The sequence below is a fragment of the Balaenoptera musculus genome, chromosome 20 (genome assembly GCF_009873245.2).
Source record: "Balaenoptera musculus isolate JJ_BM4_2016_0621 chromosome 20, mBalMus1.pri.v3, whole genome shotgun sequence".
NCBI classification, from domain to species: Eukaryota; Metazoa; Chordata; class Mammalia; order Artiodactyla; family Balaenopteridae; genus Balaenoptera; species Balaenoptera musculus.
In genome coordinates, this window is record NC_045804.1 from 35,507,780 (window position 1) to 35,530,823 (window position 23,044).

The 23,044-nt window shown below is 38.4% G+C and overlaps 1 protein-coding gene across 3 annotated transcripts; it reads right to left on the reverse strand.

Annotated features, from left to right (window-relative positions):
• Positions 1-2,121: 2,121 nt before the first annotated feature.
• On the reverse strand, positions 2,122-14,394 carry RNFT1 (ring finger protein, transmembrane 1). 3 transcript variants are annotated; one of them, XM_036835656.1, is made up of 9 exons: positions 14,186-14,394; positions 12,027-12,484; positions 11,758-11,834; positions 10,505-10,605; positions 8,123-8,276; positions 7,339-7,497; positions 6,607-6,672; positions 3,682-3,783; positions 2,122-3,024 (listed from the first exon to the last, which is right to left on the reverse strand). In XM_036835656.1, the coding sequence occupies exons 2-9, from the start codon at positions 12,427-12,429 to the stop codon at positions 2,890-2,892; spliced, it is 1,197 nt and encodes a 398-aa protein (XP_036691551.1). In that variant the 5' UTR covers positions 12,430-12,484; positions 14,186-14,394; the 3' UTR covers positions 2,122-2,889. The 3 variants fall into 3 exon arrangements, with proteins under 3 accessions (XP_036691551.1, XP_036691549.1, XP_036691550.1); XM_036835654.1 differs by lacking the exon at positions 14,186-14,394 and adding an exon at positions 13,755-13,897; XM_036835655.1 differs by lacking the exon at positions 14,186-14,394 and adding an exon at positions 13,210-13,735.
• Between the last annotated feature and the right edge of the window lie 8,650 nt (positions 14,395-23,044).

The window sequence follows — 23,044 nt, forward strand, 5'->3', positions numbered from 1 at the left end:
TTATCTAAAGTAACATTTGAAAGATGGGTTCATCTGTGTTTGCTCTTTAAACTATTATTTTTTTTCCTACCCCAAGTTGGCTTTGCATCTACCAGAGTAAATTCTTCAGCTGCCTTATTAGGAGTGCTTTGAGGGTAACACCTTTTCTGCTTTTCATCTTGTGTTTAGTTTACTGTATTAAGTATTTGATTTCAGATTGAATGAATGTAAATAGAAATTAAATGCAAATTTGAATGAACATAAAATAGAAGTGATTTTTTTTATTATTATTATCCTAAGATAGGAAGAAATAACTATCAGGTGCACATGTGGTTTCAATAATTTTTCCCATTAACGTGCCAGATGTGTTCAGATTCTCATATTTAATAAACTATATATGTGAAGAATGACAGTCATAAAACTGTTTTTGTGGAGAAATTGAAGCAATTTAAATTTATAACAAGTTTTAGTACTGATTTTATATTAGGTGTTAAACATCTGTGATTTCCAAGTTCTGTCAAATAGTAGAATTGAATTGGTTGCTTAAAAAAAAAAGTTCATGTGAAAGCCAGCTTCACATAAAAACAATGGAAGACTTTCTTGTGCTAACATACAACAGTTTTTCCAGCCACATTTGTCAACTACATTTCTTGATGTGTATGAACAAAATAACATAGTGGACAAATCTGTTTTTAACTAATGTCTCAATATCTCTACTGTAAGATGGGTGTTTTGTGTAAACCACCTCTTATTTATGAGGTAATTCTATCACACTTGCCAAGATGGTTTCTCTACAGAAGTTCTCAAACGTACTTTTTTATAAAACATAGTAGTGACTCGATGTTGATAAAACAGTCTTTTAGAGGATGTGATCTGAATTCACAGAATAAATGGGGTTTGAATCCCTATTCCTGTTTCTGAGGTGAAGGAATAAAAATACAGAAATGCTTCTAGTTCATCAATGTTACTAGTGAATGGCAAAGCTCTCCTGTTACATTTCCCTCCTTTTAAATTCATATGTGAACTGCTTTCTTGTTTGTTAAAAAAACAAAAACAAAAAACCCCACTGTCCACCAGGGACTTCTTTTGTTATTCAGTCATATTAAGAAACAAAGCTATCCATATGGCCATAGGGTAAGTAAGTGTGGTAAGTAGGTATTGTATTAGGGCTGAAGTAACCCATGTGGTTAAGATGTTATTCTTATGTTTTTATCAAGAAGTCAGCATATCCTTCACACCCAAATTCTAATCTCAAATTGTCTTTCTCACTTATCCCCTGCTGTATACCTAAATAACAACTATTAGCTTCACCACAGAGTTAGGAAGGTGATTTAAGGCCAAGTAAGCCTGTTTTTTTAGTATTTGCAGTGGTTCTCAAAGTAGGTAACATAGTTAAGTATTTCATCCTGAATGAACAGAAACAGTTGCACTTATAATCTAGCAATATTTACTTGGGGGAGAAAAGTTACAGGTTAATGTTCTTTTGTCAGTTTGGGTGGCCATAAGGCATGAAAAGTGGTTTAACCTGTATCTGGTTGGTCACTATCCTTATTAATCCAGGTTGGTTTAATCTTTGTCTTATCAGCACTGCAAATTTGTTTTCTACCTCTACCTCGTAACTTCTACTTCCCACCACTATCTTTTTCTTGTGTGCAAACTGATAGATGGTAAAAGAGAAAATGGGCAGAGGCCTTGCATCTAAATGTAGATAATAACCAGTCCTTTGGATTTCTGTTATAGATCCATCCTCCCTTAGAGGTTTCATAGTGAGAGAGAAAGTGCCTCATTCTCTTTCCACCACCCTGCACAAATACCTGTAGGCAAACAAACCACACTCTCCAAAGCTTTTGTTGGCCTGAGTGCAAGCTTTAATATCCCAAGTAATGGTGATTCAAGCATGAGATTCCAAAACTCTCTGGAGAAGACTAGTTATACGGGGAAATCCTTTTTTTTTTTCTTTTTTTTTTTGGCCACGCACCATGTGGGAGCCTAGTTCCCCGACCAGGGCTCAAACCCACGCCCCCTGCATTGGAAGTGCGGAGTCTTAACCACTGGACCGCCAGGGAAGTCCCAAGGAATTCTTTTCTAAGTGTTTGAGTTGGTCTTGTTTGTCACTCTATTCAAATCATCAGTGAAGCCAGCTGTTTGTAATCCATGTGAATTATTTTAATAATTCAAGAAAGTCCATGGCACTTTCCAAAAAGCAAGATCATGAACATTAAAGCTGATGGCAGGATTGTATGTATGAAGTCCACAAAGAAAAGGAATTTAAATCATCTGTTCTCAATGACTGCTAATCAATCACACTACAGAGAATAATACAATATTAAAATATTTCATCCTCAGTAAATCTTCCTTAGAAAAATCTGATTGTACAGGTAAAATATAGCATTTAGAGCTTTCATTTAAAAATACAAATTTTATGAAAAATTTCAGAATTTTTAGAATGGGAATTATAAAAGTCAATGTTAAAGAAAATTCTACTTTCAGGTAATGTGTATCTTAAAATATTATGAAAAATATTCTTTATTCCAAAAACAGTGTCAGGAAAGAATACCTGAATTCCTCTAAAACCACTAGTTCTAGTTATCCGATTGTCATTTTGGTAACATTAACAAGAAAACACATTTACAATTTAACACTGCAATCATCTGTCAAATAATTAGGATAGAATAAATGTTGCATATGCATTATGTTGAACATTACTTATATATATTTTTAAATATAGGGTTCTTTCATTTAATCTTTTGATAAGCTGGACTACACACTTGTCTTATTATAATATTCTAAAACCATTTGGAAACATTTTCCTTAACTTCCAACCCTGAAAATCCATTCTAAAGTCTTTACCAATAGTCACTGTAACCAAATAAAATTAGTGGTTTGTGGCCTTAATGTTAAGTTTAGAACTTAATATATTTGAAGGTGTGATGAAGTGGCTCCGTCTTGCCATTTGTTTATATGGTCTGAAATCACAGTTCTGCACAGCGGACATGTTTTCTCTCTGTTAAACCATAAGGTAATGCACTCTTCACAAAATATATGCTGTAAGGGAATTAAGAACTAGATTTTATAGTTGATAACATTTCAATTTTAAATCCATCACATTGCAGAGAATCATACTCTAGAGCTGAAAGGGAATTTGGAGAACACTAATCCCTTTATTTTACAAGTGAGAACAAAGTATAACATTCAAGAACACAGCGGTGTTCGTGGTAGAGGCACAAGTATTATTCTGACTTGTACTATCCATTTAACCACTTTTAATAAAACACAAGCTATCCTCAGGTGATAACTTTAAGATCAAGTATAATGACTAACAGCTTAATAAAGTCTTCGAGGGTTACTGGAATAAAGTACAGGAAAGGGCCTTATACAATCCAGTAACAAATGCTGGTATTATTCTAAAAGACTAGTATTCAATTATTAAAAATAGTCTGTTTTCCAGTCACTTTGGTATCCAGTCTGCCATTTGAATTTTTTTTTCCCCTTTATACACTCCTCTACATAAAAATCATTAGAACTAAGGGACAAGATTTAGCTAACCTACCAAACCCCTAATCACAAGTAAGAAATTAGTAGTATGTGCCCTGAATGCTACTTTCTGCTGAATGGTGTATATTTCCCTATAAGTAACATAAATGTGACTTTTGCAGGTCACAGAGAAGTGCTGTATTGAGGTTGCTTAAAAAATACAGTTACCTGACAGATGAGAAGAATTGGCTTTTGAAATTCAGCTTGACATATTGAACAAATATCATCCACATCTGAACACTGTCTCTTGCTGGCAGCCACTCCGTAACTCTATAAAGATAAGAAGTTATGTTCCTACAAATTTCTTTTCTGTTCCTAAAATACATAGATGGTACTGTATTTCTCAAATCTCCAAGGAACTAGGCATTTGAAAACTCTCCCAAAGGATATAAACATTTCAGAGCTGAACTATGTATGCAGAACGATGCCTGGATGGATCGCATCAAGGTTAACTCACTATGTAATACATAATAGGATATTGGAAGATTGTTAGATTCACTGGATTCCCAAATAATGACAGTGCTTCAAATTCAAATGGCTTAAGAGACTAAGCGATCTGAAATATAACACAGCATTATGCAATCTATATTCATGTACTATGTGACCCAGTACTGCCAAATTGAGCCCACTTATTCCCTATGACACTGGTTCAAAAAAGTCAATCCAGAGCTTGGCTGGCTGAATGTAACTCATGTAGAGACTACTTTAGAAATAATAGGTTTCTGTGCTCCACACTGGAGATTGATTCAGTAGGTCCAGACATACCAGGATGTAACTCAGGAATCTAATTCTTGAAAGCTCTCAACATGAGTTCAATGTGAAGAAGGTTTGGGGACCACTGAACAGTGTCCTGCCACTAAATCTAAAAATAATTTTAATTATCATCCTTACTTATCACAAAAGTCGGAGCATTTAGTACTAAGAAAGAATGGTAAAATTTTACAGAAGAACTGTAATTGCAAAATGTCACTTGGGTAGAGTTATACTGTCAAACTGAATAATAACACAAAGCTTTGCATTTCCTTAAGTCCTAAAAAAAGTTTCTGATCTCTTTAAGATCTTAATAACTTCCCTACCAAATTCAGTAGAATTTAGTCATTAACTAGATGTGACAAAATGTTACAAATGAGATCAGCTTTCTGTAGAAATGATGTGGAAAAGGTGGCTGAGGAAAAGAAAGAACACCCAAGTTTCAGTCATGGTAACGAGAGCAAAAGCATGACTTGACTCAGCAACCTGAAGCTGTGACCTAAACTTCTTGTTATCGAGGGTTAACAAAATCAAACTAAGACTCAAAGGATAAAAACATTGAAAATTAAGATTTTTTGAGATTGGTCATGTTAAAGATTCCAGAAACAAACTGAGATACTGATGGATGATCTCGGTGCCAATTTCCCTTCAATAAATGTCATTTAGCAGCGTACACTGCAGATATGTATGCTGACAAGCTTTTAAAATAGCACTCTTGTCTGGCACTTTGCAGACTCCCTTCAGGTGAAGACATCCTGATGATGATTGCCATTTTCAGGGCAACATTAAGGAACATGAGAATCCCAGGAATAAAACAGAGTGGACTGTGATAGTCTCTTTATGCTTCACAGAGAAAGAATATCAAAAGTATTTCAGCTCAAGCCTTACTACATTAATTACTACAGCAAAGTGGCCGATACATAATCAACTGAATAAACTCAAAAGCTGAAGTCTCAATTTTATTGTATCTTATCTAAAGAAAGAAGTCTGGGGCTTCCCTGGTGGCGCAGTGGTTGAGAATCTGCCTGCCAATGCAGGGGACATGGGTTCAAGCCCTGGTTTGGGAAGATCCCATGTGCCGCGGAGCAACTAGGCCTGTGAGCCACAATTACTGAGCCTGCGCGTCTGGAGCCTGTGCTCTGCAACGAGAGGCCGCAATAGTGAGAGGCCTGTGCACCGCAATGAAGAGTAGACCCCAACTTGCCGCAACTAGAGAAAGCCCTCACACAGAAACGAAGACCCAACACAGCCAAAAATAAGTAAATAAATAAAATTAAAAAAACAAAAACAAAATTGACTATAAAAAAAAAAATTTCATCTCAAGCCTTACTAGATTAATTGCTACAGCAAAGTGGCCGATACATAATCAACTGAATAAACTCAGAAGCTGAAGTCTCAATTTTATTGTATCTTATCTAAAGAAAGAAGTCTGAATAGGATGCAGCAAAACTTAATACATTACTGTCTTCAGGAAAGGGTGCCCTGGCCAGTTAGTTTACTCCACTTTGTCGGTATAATCCTGTTTTTTTTTTAAAACATATTAGATTGGCATTCTTGTACGTCAGATTCCCCTGAGTCCTGACCACATAATTGTTAAGTACCTAATGGACTGCAAAACTGAGACTCAAACTCTGAAATCCGGTTATCACACTTATATACTGAGAACTTCTGAGGCTACTAAATACCAAATGAGCTATTTATCATTTGGGCTATGACACCCTTTTTCTGCAGTTTGTTACATCAGTAGGATCACATAATAAAGTTATAATTGACATTGGAGTCTCAATTTACTGTTAAAATTGTTTTGTTATTGTTAAATTTACTGTTATTGTCATGAACTTATTTGTGCATACAGAACTGAGTATTGGGGAAATTTTTCCAGTAAGAAAATTTCAAGGGACATGATTTTTGGTAATAAGCTTTCTTCATATACACAATAAATTATAGTATAAGCACTTTCACAGAAGCTGAATAGGAGTTAATGAAAATACACAAAGCTACTATTTGTGGATTAAAAAAAGGAAGAGAAACAAAAGTTCATAAGATTTTTAAGGGAATGTTTATAAACCCTTAAGAACGTCAAGTGATTTGTAAGTGCAAGAGGCAAACTCAAATATATAAGTACTTCATCAACTATCAGGTGGTTGTCAATGTGCAAGTTAAGAAACTTATCACAGAAACAAAACCTCTATATCATCACAGCCCCAAGTGCCAAAGTACAAGAAATTTTTCTAAAAAGCCATGTAATTATGAAATCTGCATTTGTAAAATTGCTGAACTAAAACATTTTTATAATGAAGAAAGAAAGATAAAAAGTGTTTTTTCTGATTAAAAAATACTTACTGGTCGTGTAAAAAATATTCGCAAAACCCGTCTGAAAGTTCTCAGATGTCCAAAAAAGTCCAGAAGCTGAAAGAGAAAATAATTCATTTATTCAAAGAGCCTTATCTGCTAAACTCAAGAGATCAAAGCTAATATCAAATACTGATATTAATTTTATGCTCATTGCATATCACAACTAATCATTTCATTCTAAATATATTTAAAGTCCAATTATGGAATATTTTACTCAATTTATCAATTTCAGCCAACTCTTAACCAAAATGAAGTACATCTGAATGCCCAGAATTACAATTTGGTCAAGATAAATATAAACTTAACTAAATCAAAGGCAAGGCAATTTTATCTGGTTCACATGTCCTTAATCTATTTAACGTTTCATAAAGTGATTGAGGGGAACAGGCATAGAGGGAACAGGACAAGATACTCCACTAGTTTGAAAATTATGTGTATGACAGATGCTACTGTAGGGGATGGGTACGTTCTGTTGTTCCCCTCCACCTTAGATAATCCATGCTTAGAGGTCCACTCCCCCAGTAAAATCTGAGAACCACTGGATTAAGATACCTATTTCCATTTCTCCATTTCTAAGTAGATACAGAATCTGCCATTACTTCAAACTAGTGATAAGAAGATAAACTATAAAATATATAAAGAGAAAAGCAGTCATACGTAAAATACGTAAACAGTATTATATGAATCATTATAAATGATAAGATTTATTATGTTACCTACTTTTAGTATGAGGTAGAGTAAAGCCAGCAATATCCCAAGACTCCATCTAGTTACATTACCAAACTCCCCATAGCTTATAAGGTAACGAAACCAAACTGGTACGGGGACAAAAGTTCGGTAAAACTGACATAATTCTTCTAAAACCATATACCAATAACCCTAAAAAGGAAGAAAAAAGAAAACAAACAGAGCCACTCAAGGTACTTACATGCACAGTGCAAATACTTCATATTGGGCTGAGAACATCATGGGTATATGGCACAATAACAACTATAAAATTAATCTTCATAATGGTAATGGTTATGACTTGTCGACAACCTCAACTTGGTTCTTTAGATATTACAGTCACTGGTCTGTTTTCAAAGAATTTCTAAAGAGTGACAGTGAAAATGTTTTATGTATAATAAAACATTTTGCTGATTATAAAAATTTAAAGTTTTCATTGAATATGAAAAAACACTGAATAACTGCCTAAGTCAGTTATCAATTATCAATTAATAATGCCCTGGAGGAAAACAGAAGTATAAATGTATATTTTCCCATATATGATGTGGGGACTCATTTTTAGATTATTCCAAAGCAAATATAATTGATTTTATTGGAATAGATTAATATTTAGGTTCAAGTCTTTGACCAAATAGCTGCCAGTCTGAGATAATATAGATAATTAAAATTAGGTTACTGAGCAAACTGAAAAATTATAGAAGGAATCATTTAAGCAAAGACTAAATAGCATTAATATGGTCTGCTAACATCTTTCCAATAAAACATATTACTTTCTTACCTTGGATTTAAAAGGCATGATGAAAGAAGGCACCAATAAAATAAGGCATTTTAAGCCCATGAAGAGGAATTTCAGAATGAAGTCTGTAATTCCAACAATCCAAAGTACGTCCCAGAAGCTCGAATAGTCCAAAGTAGGATTTAAAAAAATTAAGCTACCAAGAGAAAAACATCAAAACTTACCAGAGCAACATAAAAAGATAAAAGTGTCAATGGGGGTTCTAAATTTGCTACCAAATATTTTACTTTAATTTGATGTGTAAAAAATAAGAGTTTGGCAAGATGCTAGAGTTCATGTAAATAGAATGGAAGATCATTTTGCTTATTTTAAAGAGACTTTTTAGGGACTTCCCTGGTGGCGCAGTGGTTAAGAATCTGCCTGCCAACGCAGGGGACATGGGTTCAAGCCCTGGTCTGGGAAGGTCCCACATGCCGCAGAGCAGTTAAGCCTGTGAACCACAACTACTGAGCCTGTGCTCTAGAGCCCGCGAGCCACAACTACTGAGCCCCCGTGCCACAACTATGGAAGCCCACATGCCTAGAGCCCATGCTCTGCAACAAGAGAAGCCACTGCGATGAGAAGCCCACGCACTGCAAGGGAAGAGCAGGCCCCGCTCACCACAACTAGAGAAAGCTTACATGCAGCAACGAAGACCCAATGCAGCCAAAAATAAATTTATAAAAAAAAACTTCTTAAATGTTTGAATTTCAAATCTTCCCTCCATAAAGAACGAGTCTCCCTAACTTGTCATGATTGATATCTTTCTAGCCTATAATCTAAAAAACTCACAAATACTCGATATCTGCCAATCTGTCTTCAACCAACTCCAGTCAGGAGTCTAACCCCTCCTTTCCACTGAACTGTTTTTGTCAAGATCACCAACTCCCTCCCTCTTGCTAAATTCGAAGGTCACTTTTTCCCCCTCTTCTCTCCTTGAAATATTTTCTTCCTAGACTTCTGACACCACTCTCTTCTAGTTGTTCTCATATGTGACTGATGGTTCCTTTTTTTTTTAAATTTATTTATTTATTCATTTATTATTTTTGGCTGCGTTCGGTCTTCGTTGCTGCGTGCGGGCTTTCTCTAGTTGCGGTAAGTGGGGGTTACTCTTTGTTGCGGTGCGCGGGCTTCTCATTGTGGTGGCTTCTCTTGTTGTGGAGCACGGGCTCTCAGTGCATGGGCTTCAGTAGTTGTGGCACACGGGCTCAGCAGTTGTGGCTCGCGGGCTCTAGAGCACAGGCTCAGTAGTTGTGGCACACGGGCTTAGTTGCTCCGCGGCATGTGGGATCTTCCCGGACGAGGGCTCGAACCCATGTCCCCTGCGTTGGCAGGTGGATTCTTAACCACTGCGCCACCAGGGAAGTCCCTGATGGTTCCTTCTTAAGTCTCCTTTGCTGCTCCTCCTCTGGCTAATTGTGGGCATGTCCAGTCCTGGGCCCTCTCCTCTGTCTATACTTTCTTTCCCTGGTTAGTGTTGTCAAGTTCCTTGGTTTTTAAATATCAACCATATGCTGATAACACCAAAATTTACAGCACTGACCTCTACTCTGAGCTCATGACAAATATCTGTAATCACTTTAACAGTTCTACATGGCCTCTGAAACTTAACATGTTCGAAACAAAATTACTGATTTTCCCTCAAAACCAGTTCCTTCCCCAGTCTTTCCCAGCCCAGTAAATGGCACCACCATCCAGCCAGTTGCTTAGACTAAAAAAACCCAGTATCATCCTTGATTCTTCCCCCTTACCTACTCACCCAATCCAAACCGAGTGGTACTGGCTACACCTACAAACTATATCCCACATTTGTCCACATCTCTCCAACTCCACTGAAACCAGGACTTCTAATTATCTGATTAAAGCTGAAAATTCAGAACACTTCCATCTGACATGGAAACTTATCAACTACTGTCCTTTAGCAAGTCTTCTCCTTCTAGAGACAACGATCAAGTGTTCTTATCACACATACACACAAGAAGGTAACTAAGGGAGGTGATGGATATATTAATTAGCTTGATGTGGTAATCATTTCACAATGTATACATAGATCAAAACATGTTGTATATTTTAAATATATACAGTTTTTATTTATCAAAAATAAAAAACCAAAAAAGATCACCAACAACAACCTAATGGTATTTAGTAACTACTGATTATATAAGTAAAAATTTAAGTATCAAAAATCAAGTATTTATTAAGCACTTGCTATGAGGCAAGGCACTGGGTATAAAAATGTGAGTAAGTCACTTTAAGCTCTCAATCTTGGAAGGAGACAGATAGGTAAAAATTGAACTCTAAGCATGTGCAAGTAAGATACATGCAAAGTGCTATGGAGTATACGATTACATAAAAATGTGATTGTGCACTTGGACCTCTAATTACCTGTAATAAAGTGACTGAGAATGAAAGGTGTAATATAAAAGAACAGAAGATCCTGCTAAGAATACCAGTAACCAAGCACACTGAATCTTTGAGCACCTTTCCTGAAAAATAAACAATTTTATAATTTGTTACTTTGAATTATGCCAGAATTTTAAATATCATTAAACTATTTTACTTTAATGACTAATTTATTAACTTAGAACATTTTAATAGATTAATTTATCTTAATAAAAATATAGAATATTTGTTAAATTGTACATCATCACATTCTATTTTATATACCTTTAGTGAAGAAAACAAAACACATACTTAAACAGATTTTTAAAATACAAGTTTCCTCATTGTGTAACAACATTACCTATGTTTCAAAGCCAAATCTTCTACAAACTGACATAAAGGACCTACATAAATAAAAACTTTACTTCTGCAGCTTCCTATTTTTGCCTTCCCAACAAAACAGACTTTTAAAAACTGCATTTATGTTACCAGGGTTTATGAATATAATTTTAAAAATTCTCAATTCAATAAGAATTTAATAAAATAATGTTTTTAATCTCAGTTTTATAATTGTTTTAATTACTAGTTTAATTAAAAATTTTACTAGTTTTAAACCCTGAATTAAACTTTTATGGTTTGATAGGTTCTAACTACGAATTTTCAGGTCAAAATGTATGAACCTTTACACAGATATAACCCTTTAAAGTTGCCTGAAGGTGAAATTTTATAAACTAATCCTGTTTTCCCAATAATTTACATGAATAGGAATCTTTTATAATTTCTTATGGAAAAACTTCTTGGGTTTAGTTTTCTTTAAATAAGAGAAACCTAAATAAATAGTTCAATACCCATTTATTCAGTGTACGTTTTATTTAACTATTTTAAATCTTATAGTACAACAGTGAAGTTTTTAATGATGATTATTATTACTTAGTATGGTCAAACTAAAAACATGATAGCACTTGACAAATCAGATCAAATAGTGTGTTGTAAACCTTTTAATCCTTCTGTCTAGTTTTTCTTTATCAGGAACCCAATATACAAAGAAAATAAGGTGAATCAATTCAGTATTAGGACAGATCATTTATTCCAGGTCATTTAGATAACAACAGTTAATGTATCATGGATGGTACATTATGTCTACTTAAATTTATCAAATAAACTATCTTATGTTTATTCCTGTTTCTCTCAAAAATGAGTATATAATTCTACAGGGAGAAACATTTAATGATTTTTTAGTTGCTGGTTATACTTACTCTTAGAAAAACCTGATTTACAATGCTTCTGTTTGCATATATAAAAGTTGTAAGCAGCCCAATTCCAAGAGAAATTCCTGTTAGAAAATAAGGTCCAGTTAATTGAAAGGGAAAAAAAAGAGCTAACACGACATGAATTTAAAGGAAGCATATACAATTTTAAAAACTAAAATAAGAAACAAATACATAGGTTAAAGTAGATTACCAATAAAGAAAGAAAATTAGCTGCATATAGTAATGAAACAGCTCAATGTTTTATTATACCCTACCTGTCATATGCTGCATAACAAGTTTGACACCCAGAATCAAAATATATGGAAGACTTTTCTGCAACCACTTGAAGAGATATCGGAATTCTGAGAAGGAGCTACTACCATGATCTCCCGACTCCATCTCGGTATCATCAGGTTGCCTTGCTTCATTGTGGGAGTGACTCCGTAAGCGACTATGTACACATCCATGGGTACAGCTGTGGACACCTGACCTTATATTTCTGGAGCTTGGATTTTCAGCACATTCTTTAGGCATGGAGTTTATCTGAATATGAACATCTCCAGAATAAAGACAGGAAGCTTCTCCTGTCAATCTTGTCTGGACACACTGGGAGGCTGAGGCATCCTCACTGCCTGCAGCTCCTGAAGGGCTGTGCAGTGGGCTACAGTTGGCTTGCATGACCCCTGAATACTTTTTCTGTGATCCAGATTTCTTTGCTTCAGGGCTCTGTCTCCTAAAAATCGAAGCGCAGAAAATATTCTAAGTGAACAGTTAAGTACAGGCAATATATTGCTCACTAGGAATAATTTATTCACTAAAGGAGAGGCTGATAGTCACAGTACATGAATTATTTCCAGGTTATCTATTGCTTATTACTAGACTCCTCCATCTTCTCCCTTTATGCGAAGGCTCTGCTGCCCTAGGCAAACTATCCTTTAGGAAACATCTGCTACCAAAAAAGTTTAGCTTCAGATGCCTCCAGTTCTCTAATGACAGAAGGAACTGGCAAAATAGTCAAAGTATGGGTGCTCAGCAGATGTTAATAATATGAGTACTAGTAATCATACTAGAACACTTAAGTACATTTACTTTGTTCAACTGGAGCAGTTTCATCTCTGAGGTAGATTCTACATCTAATAAGAGTATTTTTTTAATGTGTGGAAAGGTTAGGAAGAAAACATCAAATCCTAACTCCTCATTAAGTATCATCATGGAGAACTAATAATAAACATTTCATTTAGGTGACCTACAAATTTCGTTTTATGCTGAAACAGCTTTCCCAAAGCTAATAAAAAAGTTTCCAATAATTAATACCAAGAGTATTACCTTTTCCTGTCCCCCCACAAGGGTGTTACCTAAATACCTTTAAAATAGGAAGACATGGGGAGTCACCATGTAATTGCTAAGTGACTATTCTGAATAAGGATAATTACGTAGTCTGCACATTAAAAATGCCACCTTGGAGGGGAGGGGCGTCAGGAAAGAGAACACTGGCACGTAAAGATCCCTAAATGACGAGTGTGGGTAGCCGTCGAGGATCCAGCTGACGAAACGCAGAGCCTTTCTGCCGTTTCTGTAGGAGGAAGCTGGGGTTAACGTCAGGGCATGTTCCGTGTCATTCTATTTCATTCCCAGGTTTCGATTTTTTTTTTTTTTTTCAGTTACTGTTGGGCGGTTTGGTTTTTAGTGCCATTCACTAGAGGCTTTCACTGATGCTCCAACGCCACGGCTGCTATTTATTTCCTCCAACCTCTGAAGACCGACGCTGGACGGGAGAATTTCAGCGTCTTTTTCCACAAAAACACAGAACCCTCCCGCTTTCCTCCAAGTACGAGCAAGAAAGGGGAGAAAAAGGGAAGAAAAGTAAACGCAAAGGGCTCTTCCGGAATCTCCAGGACAGAGTTTTCCTCCCACGTTCGACTTTCGAGTGCCTCAGTTATTCTCCCCAGAGCCCATTTCGCCGCGGCCCCTCGCCTCCTTCGCCCGCTTCCCCCAGGCCTGACCTCTCATGACGATGAGCGCACCGAGTCCCGGGCAGCGACTGCAGAAACAGCGGGAGATGCCGCCGCGAGGCCTTCAGTCAAGGCCATCACCTTCAGACCCACCGCCGACAACTCCCGCCCAGCTCCGCGACGGCGGCGGCGGCGCGCGCGCTCCCGGACGTCCTCACGCGCGCGCGCCCCGCCCCCGCGCGACGCGCCGAGAGACTGGCTGCGACGATGGGGCGGGGCAGAGGCCGCCTGGGGGTGTTGGCTGTGAAGAGGCGGCTGCGGCCGAGAAGCGGCAGCAGGCGTCTGCGTTAAACAATAAGCGAATGTGCGTAGGTTTGTGTAACCCGCCCCACGCCGGTTAGAGGTCTGGACGTTTTGAGGTTAAAAATGTTTTAGCCTCCGGAACCTGCCCTCGAGGGAGGAGCGTGCTGTTAGGTGCTCACCTGGTCCTGCCCCCGGCTCGCCTGGCTTCTGGAGGCTGCCCAGCGCTTTGGTCCCGCTTGGCTCGCGTCTCCCGGGGCCTGAGTTTGAGGAGCCACGTTGGCGAGGGGTCGGAGCGCCTCTGAGAGGGCTGGGCGGGACGGGAGCGTTCTGGTGTCGGCTAGCTCAGCTGACCTAGTTGTGGCTGGGCGGTGAAGTTTGAACTGAACTGGGTTTTCGTTACAATCCTAACGTTGCACTGTGAGAACCAGGCCCTGCCGAAACCTGAGGAGATTAGAATCGGAGAGAAGTGGGGGACGGTTTGGGAGGTGGTGGGGGGGGGGGGTTGGAAGTAGAAGTTAGAGTTTAAAAAACTTGTCGTGTATGGGGTATAGGGGACTCTGTACTATGTTCGCTATAATTGTTAACCGAAAACTGTTCTAAAATAAAAGATTTATTAAGAAAAAGTTTAAACGAAAGAAACAAAGAACCTTGCCTCTTGGTCTCTAGCCAAAATATATTCTAAATGATACTTAATTGTATTCCATGAGTCTTCCCCATTCCCACAACCACCAATAGCCTTTCTATTTTGAACCTCAGGTTTTTTACCTTTAATTTCTAGAAATTGACGTGAAGTAAGTAACTCTTGGTGGTTAGGTCTTGAAATTAAAAATCCGTGCCACGCTCGAGGTGTGCAATCTTCCCTCACTAGAGAGGATAAATTTTCATACATATACACCCACGTCATGAGTTGAATATCTAGTGGGAAAAGTGATACTTTGTCTTTTTACTGGTCACTGATTTAGAACCATTCACAACTTTGCGCAAGTTAGTTTTCTGGTGTGTGAATTTTGAGGCTTCTTAATCATGAAATTATTTGCACCTTATTTTCTCCTATTTCAGAGTACAACTGAATCCACTGTTTAACCTGAATTAACCACTTTGAGGTTGTACTTAAATCATATTAATTTTATTACCAAACCATTTCCCTTGGTTAGAAAGGCACTCCCCCAGTCCCCCCCAACCGGTATTAGATCTGCTTCCCCTTGTTAATTGAGATATTGCAAGATATTTACTTTTTTTGTTTGTTTGTTTATGTCTCCATGAGCTTCACTAATGTAAGTCTTCCCGAGAAATTAGGCTTCTGGGTCAGTAAGTCTGTCTTAGTCTGTTTGGGCTGCAGTAAGATATAGCCTGGATGGCTTATAAACAACAAATTTATTTCTCACAGTTCAGAAGCCTGGGAAGTCCAAGATCAAGGTGTCAGCAGATTTGGTGTCTGGTGAGTTCTGCTTCCTGGTTTATAGACAATGTTGTCTCCGGCTGTGTCCTCACATGGTTGGAGAGTGGTGGAGCCCTTTGGAAACACTTTTATAAGGGCACTAATCGCCGTCATGAGGGCTCTGTCTTAATGCCTTAATCATCTACCCCCACCTGCTTATACTATCACATCGGGGGTAGAATTTCAACGTATGGATTTTGTGGGGGACACAAAAATTCTGTCTGTAGCAAAGGCTGAAGCCAAGCTCTGGGCTGTAATGAGTTTTTCAAGGAGACTTATTTGTATAATATTGATATATTGTATCATTCCAACTACAACGTGGATATTTTTATTTTAAACTTTAAAATTTATGAGAATTTAGGAAACAGAAAAAAGAGACTCAATCTCACATAATCCAGCTACCACCACAATGAGGCATCAATATGTTTTAGTACATTGATAATTTTAGTACATTTGGAAATTTAGTACATTTATGTACCGTAAATATTTTACTGAGTTTTATGACCCAGGAATCCTTTCATGTGTTTGTTGGCCTTCTGTATATCTTCTTTGGAGAAATGTCTATTTAGGTGTTCTGCCCATTTTTGGATTGGATTGTTTGTTTTTTTGATACTGAGCTGCATGAGCTGCTTGTATAATTTGGAGGTCAATCCTTTGTCAGTTGCTTTGTTTGCAAATATTTTCTCCTATTCTGGGGGTTGTCTTTTCGTCTTGTTTATGTTTCCTTTGCTGTGCAAAAGCTTTTAAGTTTCAATAGGTCCCGTTTGTTTATTTTTGTCTTTATTTCCATTTCTCTGGGAGGTAGGTCAAAAAGGATCTTGCTGTGATTTATGTCATAGAGTGTTCTGCCTTTGTTTTCCTTTAAGTGTTTTATAGTGTCTGGCTTTACATTTAGGTCTTTAATCCATTTTGAGTTTATTTTTGTGTATGGTTTTAGGAAGTGTTCTAATTTCATTCTTTTACATGCAGCTGTCCAGTTTTCCCAGTACCACTTATTGAAGAGGCTGTCTTTTCTCCATTGTATATTCTTGCCTCCTTTGTCAAAGATACGGTGACTGTATGTGCGTGGGTTTATCTCTGGGCTTTCTATCCTGTTCCATTGATCTGTATTTCTGTTTTTGTGCCAGTACCATACTGTCTTGATTACTGTAGCTTTGTAGTATAATCTGAAGTCAGGGAGCCTGATTCCTCTAGCTCCGTTTTTCTTTCTCAAGATTGCTTTGGCTATTCAAGGTCTTTTGTGTTTCCATACAAACTGTAAAATTTTTTGTTCTACTTTTGTGAAAAATGCCATTGGTAGTTTGATATGGATTGCAATGAATCTGTAGATTGCTTTGGGTAGTATAGTCGTTTTCACAATGTTGATTCTTCCAATCCAAGAACATGGTATATCTCTCCATCTGTTGTATCATCTTTAATTTCTTTCATCAGTGTCTTATAGTTTTCTGCATACAGGTCTTTTGTCTCCTTAGGAAGGTTTGCTGCTAGGTATTTTATTCTTTTTGTTGCAGTGGTAAATGGGATTGTTTCCTTAATTTCTCTTTCATATTTTTCATCATTAATGTATAGGAATGCAAGAGATTTCTGTGCATTAATTTTGTATCCTGCTACTTTACCAAATTCATTGATTAGCTCTAGTAGTTTTCTGGTAGCATCTTTAGGATTCTTTATGTATAGGATCATGTCATCTGCAAACAGTGAGAGCTTTACTTCTTTTCTGATTTGGATTCCTTTTATTTCTTTTTCTTGTCTGATTTGCTGTGGCTGAAACTTGCAAAACTATGTTGAATAGTAGTGGTGAGAGTGGGCAACCTTGTCTTGTTCCTGATCTTAGAGGAAATGGTCAGTTTTTCACCACTGAGAATGATGTTGGCTGTGGATTTGTCATATATGGCCTTTATTATGTTGAGGTAGGTTCCCTCTATGCCCACTTTGTGGAGAGTTTTTATCATAAATGGGTCTTGAATTTTGTCAAATGCTTTTTCTGCATCTATTGAGATGATCATATGGTTTTTATTCTTCAGTTTGTTAATATGGTGTATCACATTGATTGATTTGCATATATTGAGGAATCCTTGCATTCCTGGAATACACCCCACTTGATCATGGTGTATGATCCTTTTAATGTGCTGTTGGATTCTGTTTGCTAGTATTTTGTTGAGGATTTTTGCTCTATGTTCATCAGTGATATTGGCCTGTAGTTTTCTTTCTTTGTGACACCTTTGTCTGGTTTTGGTATCAGGGTGATGGTGGCCTCGTAGAATGAGTTTGGGAACGTTCCTCCCTCTGCTATATTTTGGAAGAGTTTGAGAAGGATAGGTGTTAGCTGTTCTGTAAATGTTTGACAGAATTTGCCTTTGAAGCCATCTGGTCCTGGGCTTTTGTTTGTTGGAAGATTTTTTATCACAGTTTCAATTTCATTGCTTGTGATTGGTCTGTTCATATTTTCTATTTCTTCCTTTTCAGTCTCAGAAGGTTGTGCTTTTCTACGAATTTGTCCATTTCTTCCAGGTTGTCCATTTTATTGGAATATAGTTGCTTGTAGTAATGTCTCATGATCCTTTGTATTTCTGCAGTGTCTGTTATTACTTCTCCCTTTTCATTTCTAGTTCTGTTGATTTGAGTCTTCTCCCTTTTTTTCTTGATGAGTCTGGCTAATGGTTTATCAATTTTGGTTATCTTCTCAAAGGACCAGCTTTTAGTTTTATTGATCTTCGATATTGTTTCCTTCATTTCTTTTTCATTTATTTCTGATCTGACCTTTATGATTTCTTTCCTTCTGCTAACTTTGGGGCTTTTTTTTCTTCTTTCTCTGATTGCTTTAGGTGTAAGGTTAGGTTGTTTATTTGAGATGTTTCTTGTTTCTTGAGGTAGGATTGTATTGCTATAAACTTCCCTCTTAGAACTGCTTTTGCTGCATCCCATAGGTTTGGGGTCGTCGTATTTTCATTGTCATTTGATTCTAGGTATTTTTTGATTTCCTCTTTGATTTCTTCAGTGATCTCTTGGTTATTTAGTAGCATATTGTTTAGCCTCCATGTGTTTGTATTTTTTACAGTTGTTTCCTGTAATTGATTTCTAATCTCATAATGTGTGGTCAGAAAAGATACTTGGTACAATTTCAATCTTCTTAAACTTACCAGTGCTTGTTTTGTGACCCAAGATATGATCTATCCTGGAGAATGTTCCATGAACACCTGAGTAGAAGGTGTATTCTGTTGTTTTGGGATGGAATGTCCTATAAATATCAATTAAGTCTATCTGGTCTAATGTATTTTTAAAGCTTGTGTTTCCTTATTTATTTTCATTTTGGATGATCTGTCCATTAGTGAAAGCGGGGTATTAAAGTCCCCTACTATTATTGTGTTACTATCGATTTCTCCTTTTATGGCTGTTAGCATTTGCCTTGTGTATTGAGGTGCTCCTGTGTTGGGTGCATAAATATTTACGATTGTTATAACTTCTTGTTGGATTGATCGCTTGATCACTATGTAGTGTCCTTCTTTGTCTCTTGTAATAGTCTTCATTTTAAAGTCTATTTTGTCTGATACGAGTATTGCTACTTCAGCTTTCTTTTGATTTCAGTTTGCATGGAATATCTTTTTCCATCCCCTCACTTTCAGACTGTATGTGTCCCTAGGTCTGAAGTGGGTCTCTTGTAGACAGCATATACATGGGTCTTGTTTTTGTATCCATTGAGCCAGTCTCTGTCTTTTGGTTGGAACATTTAATCCATTTACATTTAAGGTAATTATCGATATGTATGTTCCTATTACCATTCTCTTAACTGTTTTGGGTTTGTTATTCTAGGTCTTTTCCTTCTCATGTGTTTTCTGCCTAGAGAAGTTCCTTTTGCATTTGTTGTAAAGCTGGTTTGGTGGTGCTGAATTCTCTTAACTTTTGCTTGCCTGTAAAGGTTTTAATTTCTCCGTTGAATCTGAATGAGATCCTTTTTTCTTTATTCTGCTCTGCGGCAGTTATTTCCACTATTTTATCTTCCAGGTCACTTATCTGTTCTTCTGCCTTAGTTATTCTCCCATTGATTTCTTCTAGTGTATTTTTAATTTCATTTTTTGTGTTGTTCATCATCATTTGTTTGCTCTTTAGTTCTTCTAGGTCCTTGTTAATTGTTTCCTGTATTTTCTCCATTCTATTTCCAATATTTTGGATCATCTTTACTATCATTACTCTGAATTCTTTTTTAGGTAGACTGCCTATTTCCTCTTCATTTGTTTGGTCTGGTGGGCTTTTACGTTGCTCCTTCATCTGCTGCGTATTTCTCTGTTGTCTCATTTTGTTTAACTTACTGTGTTTGGGTTTTCCTTTTCACAGCCTGCAGTTTCGTAGTTCCCGTTGTTTTTGGTGTCTGCCCCCAGTGGGTGAGGTTGGTTCAGTGGCTTGTGTAGGCTTCCTGGTGGAGGAGACTGGGTGCCTCTGTTGTGTTGGGTGGGGCTGGATCTTGTCCTTCTGGTGGGCAAGGCTGCGTCCAGTGGTGTGTTTTGGAGTGTCAGTGGACTTAATATGATTTTAGGCAGCCTCTCTACTAATGGGTGGGATTGTGTTCCTGTCTTGCTAGTTGTTTGGCATGGGGCATCCAGCACTGGAGCTTGCTGGTCATTGAGTGGAACCGGCTCTTAGTGTTGAGACGAAGATCTCTGGGAGAGTTCTCGCCGATTGATATCATGTGGGACCAGGACGTTTCTGGTGGTCCAATGTCCTGCACTCGGCCCTCCACCTCAGAGGCTCAGGCCCAACACCTGGCTAGAGCACCAAGACTCTGCCACCCACACGGCTCAGAAGAAAAGGAAGATAGAAAAAAACAAAACAACACAAAAACAAAATAACAAAAGCAAAAACAATTTAAAAAAATGAACAGACAGAACCCTAGGACAAATGGTCAAAGCAAACCTATATAGACAAAATCACACAAAGAAGCATACACATACACATTCTTAAAAACAGTAAAAGGAAAAAATACATATATATATTTTTTAAAAAAAGAGAGAGCAACCAAACCAATAAACAAATCCACCAATGATAATAAGCACTAAATACTAAACTAGGAAAAACATAAAACCAGAAACAGATTAGATGCAGAAAGCAAACGCCAAATTTACAGTTGCTCCCAAAGTCCACTGCCTCAATTTTTGAAACATTCGTTGTCTATTCAGGTGTTCTTCAGATGCAGTGTTTATCAGGCTGATTGTGGGAGTTTAATCTGCTGCTCCTGAGGCTGCCTGGAGAAATTTCCCTTTTTCTGTTCACCCAGCTCCTGGGCTTCAGCTTTGGTTTTGACCCTGCCTCTGTGTGTAGGCCATCCTCAGGAGTCTGTTCCCCACCCACACAGGAGGGGGTTAAAGCAGCAGCTGATTAGGGCTCTCTTGCTCACTCAGGCCGGGGGGAGGGAGGGGTATGGTAGTCATAATTGGAATGCGGGGCTAGCCTGAGGAGGCAGAGGCCGGCATGGCATTGCAACACCTGAGGCACACCATGTGTTCTCCTGGGGAGCTTGTCCTTGGATCACGGTACCCTGGCAGTGCTGTGCTTCCCAGGCTCCCTGGGGGGTGTGGATAGTGACCTGCGCTTGCACACAGGATTCTTGGTGACAGTGTTAGTAGTTCAAGCTCGTCTCTGGGGTCCAAGCTTATAGCCATGGCTCACGCCTGTCCCTGGAGCTCACTTAGGTGGTGCTCTGCCTTCTAAGGAATGGGCACGCTGGGCAGGAATCCCCTCTCCTCGCGCACCTGGAAACAAAGGTCTCTTGCCTCTCTGGCAGGTCCACACTTTTTCCCACACTCCCTTCTGGCTAACTGTGGCACAGTAGCCCCCTTCAGGCTGTCTTCACGTAGCCAACCCCACTCCTCTTCCTGGGGTCTGACCTCCGAAGCCTGAGCCTCATCTCCCAGCCGCCACCTGCCCTGGTGGGTGAGCAGACAAGCCTCTCAGGCTGGTGAGTGCTGGTTGGTACCGATACTTTGTGTGGGAATCTCGCTGCTTTGTCCTCTGCACCCCTGTTGCTGCGCTCTCCTTCGTGGCTCCAAAGCATCCCTCCCCGCTAGTGAAGGGGCTCCCTAGTGTGTGGAAACTTTTCCTCCTTCACAACTCCCTCCCAGAGGTGCAGGTCCCATCCCTATTCTTTTGTCTCTGTTTTTTCTTTTTCTTTTGCCCTACCCAGGTACATGGGGATTTTCTTGCCTTTTGGGAAGTCTGAGGTCTTCTGCCAGCGTTCAGTATGTGTTCTGTAGGAGTTGTTCCATATGTAGATGTATTTTTGATGTATTTATGGGGAGGAAGGTGATCTCCATGTCTTACTCCTCCGCCATCTTGAAGGTCTCTGACCAAGGGGTTTAGTGTGAAGGAGCTGTCTCATTTTGTAGATCAGTATCATCAGCTCTCTGAAGAACCTTTACTAAAATTGATTGTGAGAATAGCTAAGTTAGGAGCAGTAACTTTGGTTTTAAATGCTACAAAGTAGAATAGTTTGTCTGGGTTGATACAGGACCCAAGCTCACGGTTGAACAATCACAGATGGCTATATGTGATCCAGACACACAGGAGGTTATTCTGGAAGGAACAACTAGCCTCATGGACTGGAGAAAAGCCACTGTAAAATGTGTTTATTCTGAGAAGGGGGACCACCCAACTCCCCCTATAATCACCATGTAGAGCACCCCAGATGAAGCAGCTGATATGCTTTATGCAAGCCATGTGGGACTGGTTTTATGATGACTGGGTTATTCACCTACTGAATGTGCCCATTACTCATTATGGTAGATGCTGTGATTAAGGGGGCCCCTGTTACATGGGCACCGCATATCATTCTTACTGCTGCAAAATCAAACAGTAGTCTGAGAAGTCCTATCAGATTGGCCATCTCAGCTTCCCAATATGGGTCTTATTGAAACCAAGATCATTAGAGTAATTAACAAGAAAATGGGGGAGAGACAGAAGGGAGAGTCAAAGGGCTTGTCTCAGCAGAGGGGAAGTCTTTATATGGTTATTGAGAAATGGGGTGAATGTGGTGGACATTGATGGTGTTGAAACAAAAGTGTTGATATCGCACTATCAAAGTCTGGTGGATCAATGGGACCCACTGCTAGTCCCCCAACATTAAAAGTCCCCAAACAAGTCTGCTCTATTTACCTTAGTCTGGAAGAATTTAAAAAGCCAAAAGTCATAAATTACCCTGAGAACTCTTACCCACAATTGCTTGGGGTGATGGATCTTATTTTATTTTATTTATTTATTTTTGGCCACACCACATGCATGTGGGATCTTAGTTCCCTGACCAGGGATCGAACCAGTGCTCCCTACAGTGGAAGCATGGAGTCTTAACCACTGGACTGCCAGGCAAGTCCCTGGGGTGATGGTTAGGTAGATTAATCAAGGTAAAGATTTACCAAGGGGCCAAGGTCTTCTGACCTGACTGCCAAGGCTATATGCACTTGTGTGGGTAAAGTGGTCAGCGGGTGGAGATATTTCTGGGACTCCTTTACAACAGAGTCCCATACACTGTGACATGGAAACCCATTTATAAAACCCTAATTTGGACTTTAATCAGATTGAGAAGTTATAGAAATGTAAGAGTTGATAGGGTTAT

Excerpts from the sequence above, each read along its gene's own strand:
- RNFT1 (XM_036835656.1), bottom strand. The coding sequence starts at position 12,429 with ATGCAAGCCAACTGTAGCCCACTGCACAGCCCTTCAGGAGCTGCAGGC. Across the intron at positions 11,835-12,026 it reads TGTTATGCAGCATATGACAG|GAATTTCTCTTGGAATTGGG; the intron begins GTAGGGTATAAT and ends ATTTTCTAACAG. Across the intron at positions 3,025-3,681 it reads CAATTCTTCTCATCTGTCAG|CATATATTTTGTGAAGAGTG; the intron begins GTAACTGTATTT and ends ATTCCCTTACAG.